The sequence below is a fragment of the Meleagris gallopavo genome, chromosome 31 (genome assembly GCF_905368555.1).
Source record: "Meleagris gallopavo chromosome 31, MGAL_WU_HG_1.1, whole genome shotgun sequence".
NCBI lineage: Eukaryota > Metazoa > Chordata > Aves > Galliformes > Phasianidae > Meleagris > Meleagris gallopavo.
In genome coordinates, this window is record NC_139434.1 from 498,204 (window position 1) to 513,962 (window position 15,759).

The window sequence follows — 15,759 nt, forward strand, 5'->3', positions numbered from 1 at the left end:
TATATAAGGACCCTTCTAACCCAACCATCCCATGGTTATGTGATCTTTAAGGACCCTTCCAGCCCAACCATTCCATGGTTCTATGATTCTGTGCCTGGAGAAAACTGTGTCTACTTCTGGGAAAAGGCCTTCATCTGTTCACTGAGCCCCCAAAAACTTGCTCATTTCTATTTATACCAACTGGTCTAATGGCAGCCCTTAGCTTTCCCTACAAACCCTTCAATTTAGGGGATCTTCCCAGGGGAAGATCACAAAGCCCTGACCACACAACCACTGTGCAACTGAAGGGTGCCCAGAGTGGCTTCCTCCAGCATCTTTGGAAGGAAGAGCATCATTCTGGAGACACAAGACAAAGATGAAGACTTGATGCTCTCAGGACTTGGCTGCCAAATGCTTTTTGACATGTCCATGGCCATTACATCTCCACCAGTATGTGCTGGGGCTGGAAAAGTAAAGAAAACCCTGCACAGAGATGGTGAGAAAATGGAGGGGGGGATCAGAGTGATGCTCACCGGGAGAATCTGGGCAGAACATCTTGGTTTAACTGATGGGTGTTTACACCTCTCAGAGCTTCTTCTTTTCCATTTACAACTCTGTGTTCATTAAAGCTAAGATCAATACAGATTTTTTTTTTCCTTTTTCTGTTTTCAAGATGCAGTCTCAGCTTTGTGAACCAAAGACTGTTAGCAAGAAGACACAACCTCACCACCCTCCCTCTCCATGCAGCCCTTTGGAAGCAATGCTTACTTACAGGAACAAGCAAAAATGGAGAAAAGGAAACTAAGGCAGAAAATTCTTTGATCTGTGTGGTGCATTCTTGGTATTTGTGAAGCAAGGTGAGCCACCCTCAGCCCAATTCAACAGGAGGACAACATCAAGACCTCGTGTCTCATAAAGTGAGATGCCAAAGGAGGTGGGGAAATTCAAGAGAGATCAAACCATGGTGAGGTGCATGGATAACTGTGTGAACTGTAATTAATGATGGAGGGGCAAGCTAATGAGATAAGGAAATCTCATTTGAGCAAAGCTGATGAGTCAAGCAGGATTTGTTGGAGTTTCACAACTCCTTCATTGGTGTGTGGTGTTTATCTCCTGCTCAAGTGCCCAATAACTGCTGCCTGATGATACAAACCAATAATAACATTAACAGAGCTGATAATTACCACGGAATGGAGATGAACTTCTCTGAACATATAAAGGAGAACTTCTGTTATCCCCAGCAGAGGAGCTGAGGATCCTGCACTCTCATTTCTCCTCCTGTTTTACTGCCTTCCCCGTCTGCTCTCATCTTAACTCTCTGAAGCATCGCTATGAGCCACCACTTCTTCAGATTTGGCGATGGGAATTTCAGTTCTTCTTCTGCTCACTGTGGCACACTGGGGAGCGGAAGAGGCTCCTCTGCTATGAGCTATTGGGAAGATGATAGAGGACAAAGATTTGGTGATTATGGCTACGGCTACGGGTATGGGTATGGCAGCAGGAGCCTCCACAACCTCAGTGGGTTTAGGAACTTTTCTACTGGTGGAATCTATGGAGGAGATGGAGGAGGGTACGGAAGGCGCTGGGGGTACTATGATGGGAGATACCTGGACAGGGACTTAGGGAGAAGAGGGTATTTTGTAGGGGATTTTCAAGGTGGGGAAAGTATGGAGGAGGCTCAAGCAGGGGAACACTCAGTGGAGGCCTTCGTGAGCAAGGGACTGGGCAGGGCTTGGGGCACGCTGCTGCTGGTGGAGGCATCGAGGAGGTCCATGTCAACACCAACCTGCTGAGGCCAACACAAGTGCAAGTTGACCCTGAGTTCCAGAAAATGCGGTCAGATGAGAAAGAGCAGATTAAGACACTCAACAACAAATTCGCTTCATTCATCGATAAGGTGAGTCCCTGTTCTTTCTCTGCTTATCATGGAGTGGGAAACGCCAGCGGTGCTTCTTATGTCCAACCAATGCATCTGGTTCTCCTCTGCATCTCATCCTCTGCCCCAAAATCTCTGCGCTGGCTGGATTCCCTTCTGCCTTCATGGCTTGCTACAAATGCTGTTGTGTGAATCATGTTTAGCTGTGGAATAGGAATCTCTGTGTCATGTCTTGTGGCAGAACAATAACGAACAATACTGCATTGTTGCCAACATATCAACTCATTTGACTTTTGAGGAAATGCGTTTGTGATACTCCAGGGCCTAAGAATTGTTTGTGCTAGCAAGAGAAACAGGTGGTGGACTTGAGCATCCTTGAGGTTTTCTGTTCCTTTTTCTCAAGCCAAGCAAATTGTTTCATTTCTCCCAACCATAAAACATGGACTTATTTGCTTGGAGATTTTCCAGATGTCCCCCACATCATTCTTTACCTCTTTCCTTGGTCTATATTCAGAACTTCCACCTCTGTATGATTTTACCTTCTCAGTCATTCCTATACACATGCCCAGGAGAAAAACAGCCTGAAAAACACTTCCACCCACTCAGACAAAGGTGTGTGCCTTTGTTTGGGTGTTCACGTGTGTCTGCATAGGGTGGAAGCTGGTGTCATTTGTTACACATGAAGACATAAGAGCCTCTTGTATTACCGTACAGAAAAGGTGTCGGTTACACCCAGCTGTTTTAACCATGCTTAATCCTAAAAAATGGGGTCACTTTGACTCTTTCTTCTTTATTTTAAACCTTTTGCATGAGAGCTGCCAGTGTACAGTCTTGTTCATTGTCCCTACGCTGCTGTCAGTACTTCCCAGTGGCTGAGGTGCTCCTGTGTTTTGCCTTCCAGGTTCAATGCCTGGAGAGGCAGAACCAGGCTCTGATGACCAAATGGGAACTGTTGCAGCAGCAAAGCTCCCAGCCAGAGGAGAGCAGAAGCATCACCTCCTTCTTCCAGTCCTACATCAATAACCTGCAGAGGCAGCTGGACACGCTCCAGAGCCAGAAGGAGCAGCTGGATCCAGAAGCCTATGAAATACTTCAGCTTGTTGAAGATTACAAAAAGAGGTGAATAGTCACTAAACAAGACATATTGTAGAGCTGGAGTTTTCCCAGGCAGTGGTATCATGCTTTGGGATGGCATGGCTTTCTGGTCTTCACACACGCTGTAGACTTGAGAGCACTGCTCCGTGGCAGGCTTGTTGGGGCTTTTGGAGCTGAAGTTGAAAGAAAGTTCAGCATATCCACTGTTCGGATGATTCTCTTTTGTTTATGATCCATTTGGCTGAAGAAGTCAGATAGGCAATTAGCTACCTGTTTCTTCTCTCTGCTACAGATTTGAGGACGAAATCAACAAGCGTGCATCTAAAGAAGAGGAATATGTGGAGCTTAAAAAGGTGAAGTAACTCAAGACACTGGGTTAAACCAAAGCCTTGGAAATAAAACAGTAACTGGTTGGTTGTTGAAGCTTTCAGAAATAGGGATTAACCTCACTTCCTTTTTCTAGAGACAGAATGGAGAGAAATCACTTCTTCCAGAGAATGTCTTTGTTCTGTGTAAGATGTGTACCTAAAAGTCTCTGTCTGTCTCCATTCACTCAAGCCTAGAGGAGAGATTGTTATTAAGGTCCAGAGTTGACAAAGATAAATCTAGCACAAAGATCTGTGTGCTCCAGGAATGAAAGACTGAAATCAAGCTTTGTATGAACTGTGATTCAGAAAGGAGTTGGCCATCAAAAGAACATAAATAAAGGTTGGTTTCTTTCACAGGAACTGGACAGTGCCTACATGAGAAAAATGGAGTTTGAAGTTCGGGTGGAAATACTGAAGCAGGAGCTTGAGTTCCTCAGATGCTTATATGAGGCGGTGAGTACGTTTCTTGGGTCAGGAGCACAGACACCCTTTGGAAGCTGCAGGAAAATTCTCCTGAGCAGGACTTGGTGTGCAGGGTGGTGCTGTAGATGGGATCACCCCTGATTTAATAATGTTGTGGGTTTTTTTAATCTGTGAGGAAAAAAAGGGGCTGGAAGAGACACGGGAGAATTGAAACTGGGGATGGAGCAGCAGGACTTGAGGGAGGCTGGGATATTCCAGTGGATAACTGGCCAGAAGGTCCAATTTCAGTCCTCATAACAGAACCCAAACTGCTTGTCTGGACCGAGAAAATCCAAAAATCTTGTTTTCCTTGCAGGAGCTGTCCCAGCTGCAAACAGTAGCTGACAACACCAATGTCATTCTGACCATGGACAACGGCAGAGAAGTGAACATGGATGGCATCATTGAAGAAGTCCGGCAGGAGTATGAGAGAATTGCTCAGAAAGGCAAAGATGAAGTCAATGCCATGTACCAAGGCAGGGTGAGTAGACATATCAAGAGTCTCCCTTGCTTAGGGTTAACTGATCCAGAAACCAAAATGTCCATTCTCTTCTCTCTACCCATCAGTACCAGGACCTTCAGAATATGTGGGTAAATCAGCGAGAGCAACTGAGGAACAGTTACCAGGAAATCCAAGAACTTACCAGGCAGATCCAAAGATTGCAGCCTGAAATTGAAATAGTCAGGAAAGAGGTAAAGCTGATACATCCTAACAAGACTAAACTTGCCACTCTTACATGGGGACAAATGGAGAATAATGTAGCCTGCCCTTTGGAGGCAAAGCTAAAGATGATATTTTCTCTTCAAAATGAAGAAAATTTGAATTTCAAGTGTCTACTGGGATTTAATTTCAGTTGATTTACCCAGTCTAATGTTTGTATCTTCTAAGCTTTGTCATTGTGGTTTTTTAATTTCCAAGAAAAATGAGGAGGGCTTGAAAATCCAAGTCCCACTGGAAGAAAAGGAACAAATTCTATTTATGCCCTCTGCAGAATGACAGACACCGAGAGGCTATCAGAGATGCTGAGCAGCGTGGGAGCTCTGCAGTCAAAGACGGACAGAAAAAGCTTCAGGAGCTGGAGAACGCTTTGCAGCAGGCCAGGGAAGACCTGGCTGGAATTCTGCATGATTACCAGGAGCTTCTGAATGCAAAATTGGCCCTGGATGTTGAAATTGCTATGTACAGGTCACTGCTTGAGGAGGAGGAGACCAGGTAGGCACAAACTGCTCATCATAAGTAGCAGCAACCTATCGCATCCTACGATCCATCACTTGGATCTTAGATGAGTTCCCACCTGGAAGGGTTGAGATCTTTGCTTGCTTATTGATAGCACCTAGGATTATTTTCATGTTTGGTGGTTCCATCTTCTTAATGTCACTTTTTGTTCACAGGATACAGGAAGGTGTGCCAGCCACTGTCCGTAAGTATCTTCAGGTTTCGGAGTTCTTTAGGGCACTGTTACTATTTAGCTTGCAGTATGCTGAACATCGACCACCAAAACGATGCCATGTGCTTCTAGACTAGTTTCCTAGGAAAAAGAAACAAGTGGCACTCTCTCATGACTGGGAATGTGCTTGTATACGTGCATTTATATGTCAATATATGTCAATCTTGATTTTAAATTTATTGGTTAAATTCCACCAAATTCAGCCAAATGCATAGGAAATGGAGGAGAGCTCACTATGTCCATGTAGTGAATGTAAAAAGTAAAAGAAATAGTCCTAAAATTTCTGTGAGTAGAAAGTCAGCTACAGGAGACACAGACCAGGGCTCACTCATATTCTTTTCAGAGGACCTAGCCATGGCCAAATGAATGTTAATATGTATCTCTTATGCCTATGGAAGCCACTGCTAGAAGAATAAGGTTGATATATCCTCTTGCAGGTGTTACAGACACTGCGAGGGGTGCCAGTGGTTATGGAAGAGACGATGGTGACTTCAACAGAGGAAAGGAAGAGATGAGCTCTGATGATACCGACAGGACAATATGGACAGAGACAACACAGGGAGGGGGAACTGAAGGTGGAAGACGAAGAGATAGGGGATCAACACATGGAAGTAGAGGAGAAAGGGGTGGAGAAGAAGGGCAATATCATACAGGAAGGGGCTCAAGCTCGGGCACTGGATCTGGGTATGCATCAGGAGGGAGAATTAGCACAGGTGGGTCCTCGTCTGGAGGTGGCCACAGCTCTGGAGGATTTAGTTCCAGCTCTGGCAGTGGGCAATGCAGTCCTCACGGTGGAGGGCTGAGCTCTGGAGGGAGCAGTGGCTCTGGCAGGAGAGGGTCCATTTCAGGAGAAGGTGGAAGCTCAGGTCATGGGGGGTCGAGCTATGGCAGTGGAAGTGGGGGCTCCAGCTGTAGAGGAGGAGGAGGCTCTGGGTCAGGGTCAGGTTCTGGAGGAAGCTTTGGCAGTGGTGGGTCCTCGTCTGGAGGTGGCCACAGCTCCGGAGGCTTTGGGTCGAGCTCTGGCAGTGGATCAGGCAGGAGAGGGTCCATTTCTGAAGGAGGTGGAAGCTCAGGTCATGGTGGATCGAGCTTTGGCAGTGGAAGTGGAGGCTCCATCTGTAGAGGAGGAAGCTCTGGCTCTGGGTCAGGATCTGGTGGTAGCTTTGGAAGTGGTGGTGCATCACCTGGGGGTGGCCACAGCTCCGGAGGCTTTGGGTCGAGCTCAGGCAGTGGGCGATGCAGTCCTCACAGTGGTGGGCTGAGCTCTGGAGGGAGCAGTGGCTCTGGCAGGAGAGGGTCCATTTCAGAAGAAGGAGGGAGCTCAGGTCATGGGGGGTCGAGCTATGGCAGTGGAAGTGGGGGCTCCAGCTGTAGAGGAGGAGGAGGCTCTGGGTCAGGGTCAGGTTCTGGAGGAAGCTTTGGCAGTGGTGGGTCCTCGTCTGGAGGTGGCCACAGCTCCGGAGGCTTTGGGTCGAGCTCTGGCAGTGGATCAGGCAGGAGAGGGTCAATTTCTGAAGGAGGTGGAAGCTCAGGTCATGGTGGATCGAGCTTTGGCAGTGGAAGTGGGGGCTCCATCTGTAGAGGAGGAAGCTCTGGCTCTGGGTCAGGATCTAGTGGTAGCTTTGGAAGTGGTGGTGCATCACCTGGGGGTGGCCACAGCTCTGGAGGCTTTGGTTCGAGCTCAGGCAGTGGATCAGGCAGGAGAGGGTCCATTTCTGAAGGAGGTGGAAGCCCAGGTCATGGTGGATCAAGCTATGGCAGTGGAAGTGGAGGCTCCAGCTGTAGAGGAGGAGGCTCTGGCTCTGGGTCAGGGTCAGGGTCAAGTTCTGGAGGAAGCTTTGGCAGTGGTGGATCCTCATCTGGAGGTGGCCACAGCTCCGGAGGCTTTGGGTCGAGCTCTGGCAGTGGAAGTGGGGGCTCCATCTGTAGAGGAGGAGGCTCTGGCTATGGCTCTGGGTCAGGATCTGGTGGTAGCTTTGGCAGCGGTGGGTCCTCGTCTGGAGGTGGCCACAGCTCCGGAGGCTTTGGGTCGAGCTCTGGCAGTGGATCAGGCAGGAGAGGGTCCATTTCTGAAGGAGGTGGAAGCTCAGGTCATGGTGGATCGAGCTTTGGCAGTGGAAGTGGAGGCTCCAGCTGTAGAGGAGGAAGCTCTGGCTCTGGGTCAGGATCCGGTGGTAGCTTTGGAAGTGGTGGTGCGTCACCTGGGGCTGGCCACAGCTTGGCTCTGGGTCAGGATCTGGTGGTAGCTTTGGAAGTCGGTGGGTCCTCGTCTGGAGGTGGCCACAGCTCCGGAGGCTTTGGGTCGAGCTCAGGCAGTGGATCAGGCAGGGGAGGGTCCATTTCTGAAGGAGGTGGAAGCTCAGGTCATGGTGGATCGAGCTATGGCAGTGGAAGTGGAGGCTCCATCTGTAGAGGAGGAAGCTCTGGCTCTGGGTCAGGATCTGGTGGTAGCTTTGGAAGTGGTGGTGCGTCACCTGGGGTGGCCACAGCTCCGGAGGCTTTGGTTCGAGCTCAGGCAGTGGGCGATGCAGTCCTCACAGGTGGTGGGGTGAGCTCTGGAGGGAGCAGTGGCTCTGGCAGGAGAGGGTCCATTCTGAGAGAAGGAGGGAGCTCAGGTCATGGGGGTCGAGCTATGGCAGTGGAAGTGGGGGCTCCATCTGAGGAGGAGGAGGCTCTGGGTCAGGGTCAGGTTCTGGAGGAAGCTTTGGCAGTGGTGGGTCCTCGTCTGGAGGTGGCCACAGCTCAGGAGGCTTTGGGTCGAGCTCTAGCAGTGGATCAGGCAGGAGAGGGTCCATTTCTGAAGGAGGAGGAAGCTCAGGTCATGGTGGATCGAGCTCTGGCAGTGGAAGTGGAGGCTCCAGCTGTAGAGGAGGAGGCTCTGGCTATGGCTCTGGGTCAGGATCTGGTGGTAGCTTTGGCAGTGGTGGGTCCTCGTCTGGAGGTGGCCACAGCTCCGGAGGCTTTGGGTCGAGCTCAGGCAGTGGATCAGGCAGGAGAGGGTCCATTTCTGAAGGAGGTGGAAGCTCAGGTCATGGTGGATCGAGCTTTGGCAGTGGAAGTGGAGGCTCCAGCTGTAGAGGAGGAAGCTCTGGCTCTGGGTCAGGATCTGGTGGTAGCTTTGGAAGTGGTGGTGCGTCACCTGGGGCTGGCCACAGCTCCGGAGGCTTTGGTTCGAGCTCAGGCAGTGGGCGATGCAGTCCTCACAGTGGTGGGCTGAGCTCTGGAGGGAGCAGTGGCTCTGGCAGGAGAGGGTCCATTTCAGAAGAAGGAGGGAGCTCAGGTCATGGGGGGTCGAGCTATGGCAGTGGAAGTGGGGGCTCCATCCGAGGAGGAGGAGGCTCTGGGTCAGGGTCAGGTTCTGGAGGAAGCTTTGGCAGTGGTGGGTCCTCGTCTGGAGGTGGCCACAGCTCCGGAGGCTTTGGGTCGAGCTCTGGCAGTGGATCAGGCAGGAGAGGGTCCATTTCAGAAGAAGGAGGAAGCTCAGGCCATGGTGGATCGAGCTTTGGCAGTGGAAGTGGAGGCTCCAGCTGTAGAGGAGGAGGCTCTGGCTATGGCTCTGGGTCAGGATCTGGTGGTAGCTTTGGCAGTGGTGGGTCCTCGTCTGGAGGTGGCCACAGCTCAGCAGGCTTTGGGTCGAGCTCAGGCAGTGGATCAGGCAGGAGAGGGTCCATTTCTGAAGGAGGTGGAAGCTCAGGTCATGGTGGATCGAGCTTTGGCAGTGGAAGTGGAGGCTCCAGCTGTAGAGGAGGAGGCTCTGGCTCTGGGTCAGGGTCAGGGTCAGGGTCAAGTTCTGGAGGAAGCTTTGGCAGTGGTGGATCCTCGTCTGGAGGTGGCCACAGCACCGGAGGCTTTGGGTCGAGCTCTGGCAGTGGAAGTGGGGGCTCCAGCTGTAGAGGAGGAGGCTCTGGCTATGGCTCTGGGTCAGGATCTGGTGGTAGCTTTGGCAGCGGTGGGTCCTCGTCTGGAGGCGGCCACAGCTCCGGAGGCTTTGGGTCGAGCTCTGGCAGTGGATCAGGCAGGAGAGGGTCCATTTCTGAAGGAGGTGGAAGCTCAGGTCATGGTGGATCGAGCTTTGGCAGTGGAAGTGGAGGCTCCAGCTGTAGAGGAGGAAGCTCTGGCTCTGGGTCAGGATCTGGTGGTAGCTTTGGCAGTGGTGGGTCCTCGTCTGGAGGCGGCCACAGCTCCGGAGGCTTTGGGTCGAGCTCAGGCAGTGGATCAGGCAGGAGAGGGTCCATTTCTGAAGGAGGTGGAAGCTCAGGTCATGGTGGATCGAGCTTTGGCAGTGGAAGTGGAGGCTCCAGCTGTAGAGGAGGAAGCTCTGGCTCTGGGTCAGGATCTGGTGGTAGCTTTGGAAGTGGTGGTGCGTCACCTGGGGCTGGCCACAGCTCCGGAGGCTTTGGGTCGAGCTCAGGCAGTGGGCGATGCAGTCCTCACAGTGGTGGGCTGAGCTCTGGAGGAAGCAGTGGCTCTGGCAGGAGAGGGTCCATTACAGGAGAAGGAGGGAGCTCAGGTCATGGGGGGTCGAGCTATGGCAGTGGAAGTGGGGGCTCCATCCGAGGAGGAGGAGGCTCTGGGTCAGGTTCTGGAGGAAGCTTTGGCAGTGGTGGGTCCTCGTCTGGAGGTGGCCACAGCTCAGCAGGCTATGGGTCGAGCTCAGGCAGTGGATCAGGCAGGAGAGGGTCCATTTCTGAAGGAGGTGGAAGCTCAGGTCATGGTGGATCGAGCTTTGGCAGTGGAAGTGGAGGCTCCATCTGTAGAGGAGGAAGCTCTGGCTCTGGGTCAGGATCTGGTGGTAGCTTTGGAAGTGGTGGTGCGTCACCTGGGGGTGGCCACAGCTCTGGAGGCTTTGGTTCGAGCTCAGGCAGTGGATCAGGCAGGAGAGGGTCCATTTCTGAAGGAGGTGGAAGCCCAGGTCATGGTGGATCAAGCTATGGCAGTGGAAGTGGAGGCTCCAGCTGTAGAGGAGGAGGCTCTGGCTATGGCTCTGGGTCAGGGTCAGGGTCAGGGTCAAGTTCTGGAGGAAGCTTTGGCAGTGGTGGATCCTCGTCTGGAGGTGGCCACAGCACCGGAGGCTTTGGGTCGAGCTCAGGCAGTGGATCAGGCAGGAGAGGATCCATTTCTGAAGGAGGTGGAAGCCCAGGTCATGGTGTTTCCAGCTATGGCAGTGGAAGTGGAGGCTCCAGCTGCAGAGGAGGAGGCTCTGGCTCTGGGTCAGGATCAGGAGGGTCATTTGGAAGTAGTGGGTCTGTATCTCATGGTGGTGAAACCTTCAGTGGTGGGTCATGTATTTCTCCTGGTGGTCATAGTTCTAGAGGTGGGGGTTCAAGTTCTTTTGGTGAAGGTGATGGTTATGGTGGTTCGTGCTCTGGGGATATCTGTAGTTCTGGTAGTGAGGGGTATGGCTTTGGAAGTGGGCAATTTTCTGGTGGGGATGGATGTTACCAGAGTGGTGGCGAGTGTGGTGGACTTGAATATTATGGTCGTAGGGTTGAAACTGGAGAATGCAGCTCTGAAGTAGGGCCATCTTCTCCAAGATGTGCGTACTCATCTGGCTCAGCTTTTGGCTCAGGGACTTATGATTTTTCTGGTGATCCTTACCACAAGTAGTTTTTGCTTCTGGAATTGGAGAAAGGCTTTCCCCTTGCTTTCAATGCAAGTATACCTTTTCTGTCCATCACTGGGTCACCTGTGACACCGGCCATTTTCCTCCATGTAGAGCCACATGCTGAGTTCTCCAATCTGCCACTGCCGCACCTCTCTCTTGTGATTGCGTTTTGATGATTTGTTTTGTTTCCTTAGTCTTTTTCTGTAATGCCTGAGCACATCAGCTCATTCTGTCTGGTGCCTTTTCTTTGCCAATTAAAAGCTTGACACTCTGTCCTGTGTCTGTGTGTCTATTCATGAGTGCAGCTCCGACATGCACAAGAATTTCGAACCAACTGAATGAAATACAACAAACATTTTATGGAGACCAAAGTCAGGGCAAATTTATTAGAAAAAGGATGATTTGTGGTTAGTTGTGTGTAAGCTGACCATCTGCTGTGAAGAAGGGTTTCAGGGTACACGTTCCATTGGCCAAATCCACAACCAGGACACATGGATTCATCTCAGTTCATGGAAGCTCTCTATGAGGGTGGGTTTGGAATGGAACTCTGGGCCCATCGAGTCCAACCCCTCTTCTCAAACAGGGCCACTCAGGTCACGGACCATGGTCCCAAGACAATATCCAGGTAGTTTTTGATTATTTTTGAGCAACCTACTCCAGCGTTTGTACTTATAATTAAATATTTCCTACTATTTAGCTGGAAGCTGTTGTCTTGCAGTTTGTGCCCATTTCCTCTTTTCCTGGCAATGGGCACCACTGCAAGGAGACCTGGCTCTGTCCTGTTTGCATCTCCTGATGATGGACAGAGCAGCTGAGGTTAACAGGAAGGTTTGTTCAAGAAGCTCAATGCAACGGTGTCATCTTAATTTAGCAACACTACACTTAGATAACTGGAGTATCATAACCCACACCAGGAATATCTCTTGTCTATTCCCATTCAGAGAGAAAGTAGGAACCTCTAAACTGTTTTCCCAGGAAATCAGATTGTGAATAGTAGAGGGAAGGGCAGCCAGCTCATTCTTTTCTGGGGAATGGGGAGGTGCTCACTAGGCAGGAAATCCACTGTGGAGATCCATTTACAAATGTCCGTCAAATCATGAAAGCAATTAGAGAAGATTCACAGACACAGAAGGCTAAATCAAAACTTAATGATATGGTCTGGAAGCAGCTTGAAATGCCCTTCAAACAGGGAGGGTAGGAAAATTTCAGGCAAAACTGAGTTATCACTGCTCTCAGCACAGTGACCCAACGCAGAAAGCACCACATATGTGGAACCTGCCAGCTGTTGTGGGGCTGTGCTGGAGGTTGTATTAGCAAACCCTGATAAGGTAAACTCAAGTTTTCATCCACACTGGCTCACGTCCCACAGGTTCAGTGTGTGGGTGGTGTGAATTCACCTCAGCTTGCACAATGCCCTGCAGAGCTGTGCTCAGATAGCTGGGACACTTTGCTCGCCTTGTTAATGGCTGCTGCAACACCAGGCACTGAAACAACTCAATTCTTCAAGACCCAAGGAGCAAGTTGCATCATCATGACCCATTTTCACCTAACAGAGGAGCTAAGACAATGCTCCTCTCCCACAACAAAAACTGAAAGGCCCTTCTATTTTAAGTGCACCTTACAAAGTGTTGCTGGGCTTTTGTTTCACGCTTAAATTATGTAGACAGGATGCCTGGAGCTTTTCATCTCTAATCTGTGCCATCAGAAGAAATAAAGAATTAATATGAACACTGTGGTCAGGTCTGTGGGTTTCTTTTTTTCTGATGCATTTTGCAGAGTGAAAGGGAGAAAAGGAAGAAGGTAGAGTCGACAGAGAGAAACAAGCATTTCTGGAGGCAGTTCAAAAGGTCTAATTTGTGCATCCACCTTAGTGCAGGATGAATCACTGCTGGAGATCAGACAAACCATCTGCTTCAGTTGACTTTGCAGGAGCCTGGGAGACCAATGTGGAAGAGAGATTGCTAACCCTGACCTTATACGAGGGCTGGATCAGCATTTCCACCACATTGCTTTAAGTACTGTTTACACACTGGTAGTACATAGCCTTGAGTGCTGAGCTAATTTGGTGAAGGAATGGTTTGGAAGGGTACATCAAAACCTGTTCTGCTCGTCAGCTGAGCTATAATGATATCTCCAGTTTCTGGAGATGAGTGTTCTGGCACCTCTTTCTACACCAAATTACCTGTGTATATAGGAGTGAAAAATCTGGCCTAGAATTTAACATATCTAATAATATAATATTAAAAAAAAGAAAAAGAGCAGAGAGCAGAGACCAGTGCCTACCCCTCTGTCCTCCTTCAGAGGGAGTTGTAGACCATGAGAGGCTGTAGGGTCATGAGGGATTGTTGGGACATAAGGGGTTGTAGGGCCATGAGGATCTATAGGACCACGAGAAACTGTAGGACCATGAGAAACTGTAGGCCATGAGGAACTGTAGGGTCATGAGGGGCTGTAGGACCATGAGGGGTTGTAGGGCCATTTCTGCTCTCAGATGCCACCAGATGGGTTGGCTAAGGTTGCACCCAGAGACATTTTGAGTTTTGAAGTTCAGAGTATGAGAACCAGAGCAGAAATTCAGATCTGAATTTAACGATCAGTATCATCTTGAGGTGGGTAGAAGCAGTCAGCTGTGAACATGGCTGCATGTAACACTGCAGGAAGGACCCACGGACAGCCTGGGCCTCAGCATGGTGTGAGCATCCAGGAACTCTGACAGTAGGAGCAAAGCTTCAGGTAGGAGGGGAGGACACCAGGATGGTGAAGATGACAGTATGTCAGTTGTGGTTAGAAAACATCCCAGGCTCACAGCCAACCTCAGGGTACAAATCCATAAGGAATTTCACCTCCTTGCAAGACTGAGGACCTTGTCCCCACGCCGTCCTTCCTCCCAAACGTTGCCCTCTGCAGGTGGGAGCCAGCCCTTGCTAGCTGTATCCTTGCAGAGTGTCGGAGGAGGTGAGAACAGGATCATGTCACCACCAAGAACTTAACCAGGAACCTGTCCGGGCAGGGCTGCTGAAGATGCAATAGATGCCACCACCTAGTGGGAGAAAGAAGTTGTGCTACAGAGCTGGACACGGAGCTCTCTCCCAGCCTGACGGAGTTTGAAGCTTGTGCCCAGTTTGGCAGAACAAAATGTTCCTTCCTGATTTACTTTGGCAGAAGGCCGTGAAATTAGTCACGGCAACATCAGAATTGCGGGTCTTCTATATTTACTGCTGGGCCTCTTTCCAAAATTCCTGGTGATTAGAAGAAAATTAGCGAGCTGTGATCACCTTAATAGCCATTCCCCTTTCTGCTAGGTGCTCGCAAACACGTATAACTCCTATCTCCTGCAAGGGAGCTGCAGTAACTGGGATTGCTGTGACAATGACATGGAGTCCCATCAGCGGGATGCAAGAGGAGAAGAGTTGTTGAATGCTAAACCTAGCTCATCTCCCTGAGCCAATGACACACACAAATTCTAGCTCCTGCAGCAAGTTGGGTGGGATGAGGTGAATCTGGGAGAGGAGGGCAGAGCTGACTGTATGTCCCATTAAACCACTGCTGAGCAGCAGAAAACAACCAAAAGGCTCATTTGGCATTGCTGCCTTCTGGGGACTCAAAGTCATGGGGGGACATCAGGACTTGGAGTCAGAGGTGAGGCTGCTCCAGACAGATGAACCTTTTGCTGTGTCTAGGGGAGCAAAAACCAGAGTTTAGGAGTTTTACTCATCAAAGTGTGTCTAGGGAAAGAAAACTTTTGAAAGCAGGAGCTGTAACCCTGTGGGCTCTACACCAACAAGGGAATAAAAGCTTGAAAAGCTTGGAGCTAACCCTGAGAGGTGCAAACACTCATTGCCAGGCGGAGCACCATGAGATCTCTGTTCCTAGGGTGCAGGAGAGTCACCAAGCATCAAAACAGCCCATCTCCAGGCCACAGGATGTAGCAAGGAGTTCTGTGGGAGACCAAGGAGAGACAGCCTGGAAGCACAAGATGAGCATGGAGTTGGAGCAGCTCCAGACCCAGTCCTCCTCCTGGGCTCTGATCCTGCTTTTCCAGCTGGGACTGCCATGGACTCTGCCAGTATTTAAGCAGGCAAGTGAGACACCCAGGGCTTCAATCATTCCTGCTCTTCTGTGCGTAGGTGTAATTGATAGTGCTGTCAAGAACCTGCAATTAAGCTGGTTGTCTTTCCAGCTACTGCATACCATCAATTATCTCTCTTGCTGGGCTAAGGGCAAACTGTTCCAGTGAAGAACATTTGCAAATAATGAGGTACAAGAAAACCTTTGACATCAGCCGCTCCTCAGACAGAATATCAGCAAGGTTTCTGGTAAACAGTTTTGCTTTTCATCAGCTTCTTGTGAAAGATGGCGAGAAAGCCTTCCAATGAAACCAGGAAATGAAAGAAAAAAAAAAATCTCCTTGCTAAAGCGAGGAAAGAAATAAGCAAATGATGCTTTCCTTCCTTCCTTCCTCCCTTCCTTCCTTCCTTTCATCCATCCATCCATCCATCCATCCATCCATCCATCCATCCATCCATCCATCCATCCATCCTACCTTCCTTTCTTCCAAAAATTGAAACATTTGGATGTTTCATTGCCAAAAATATTGATCAAGTTTTGAGCCTATTGAGAAGTTACAGCTTAAGATGGCATAATAGAAGGGGAAAACCTCTTTTTCCAAATCCTCTGAAATGAAACCCTTTGCCTTTCTGTTTTGAAAGAGGCTTTGGAAAGATGCCACCAGGACAGAGATGTAATCTTGGCTCCACTCTTGAAGCATTGTGAGGATCTCAGCAAAGGTATTAAAATTATCAGCCTTTTCTTCCCCATCTGTCAAGCAACCCTAATAAATCATTTTTATTTGCCTTGAGGTATCCTGAGTTTTAATTACAAGCTCAAATATAAAGGATAGTGACAGGGAATAGCCATAGAGCAGCT

At 49.8% G+C, this 15,759-nt stretch overlaps 1 protein-coding gene and 1 pseudogene across 1 annotated transcript; one reads left to right on the top strand and one right to left on the bottom strand.

Moving 5' to 3' along the window:
- Positions 1-1,310: 1,310 nt before the first annotated feature.
- Positions 1,311-5,305, top strand: LOC100544079 (keratin, type II cytoskeletal 8-like). Its single transcript, XM_031553296.2, is given in 9 exon segments — positions 1,311-1,640; positions 1,643-1,876; positions 2,757-2,974; positions 3,243-3,303; positions 3,676-3,771; positions 4,097-4,261; positions 4,348-4,473; positions 4,773-4,993; positions 5,173-5,305. Coding segments are annotated over 9 exon segments (1,584 nt in total).
- Positions 5,306-6,014: 709 nt separating this feature from the next.
- On the bottom strand, positions 6,015-7,820 carry LOC146542423 (uncharacterized; annotated as a pseudogene).
- Between the last annotated feature and the right edge of the window lie 7,939 nt (positions 7,821-15,759).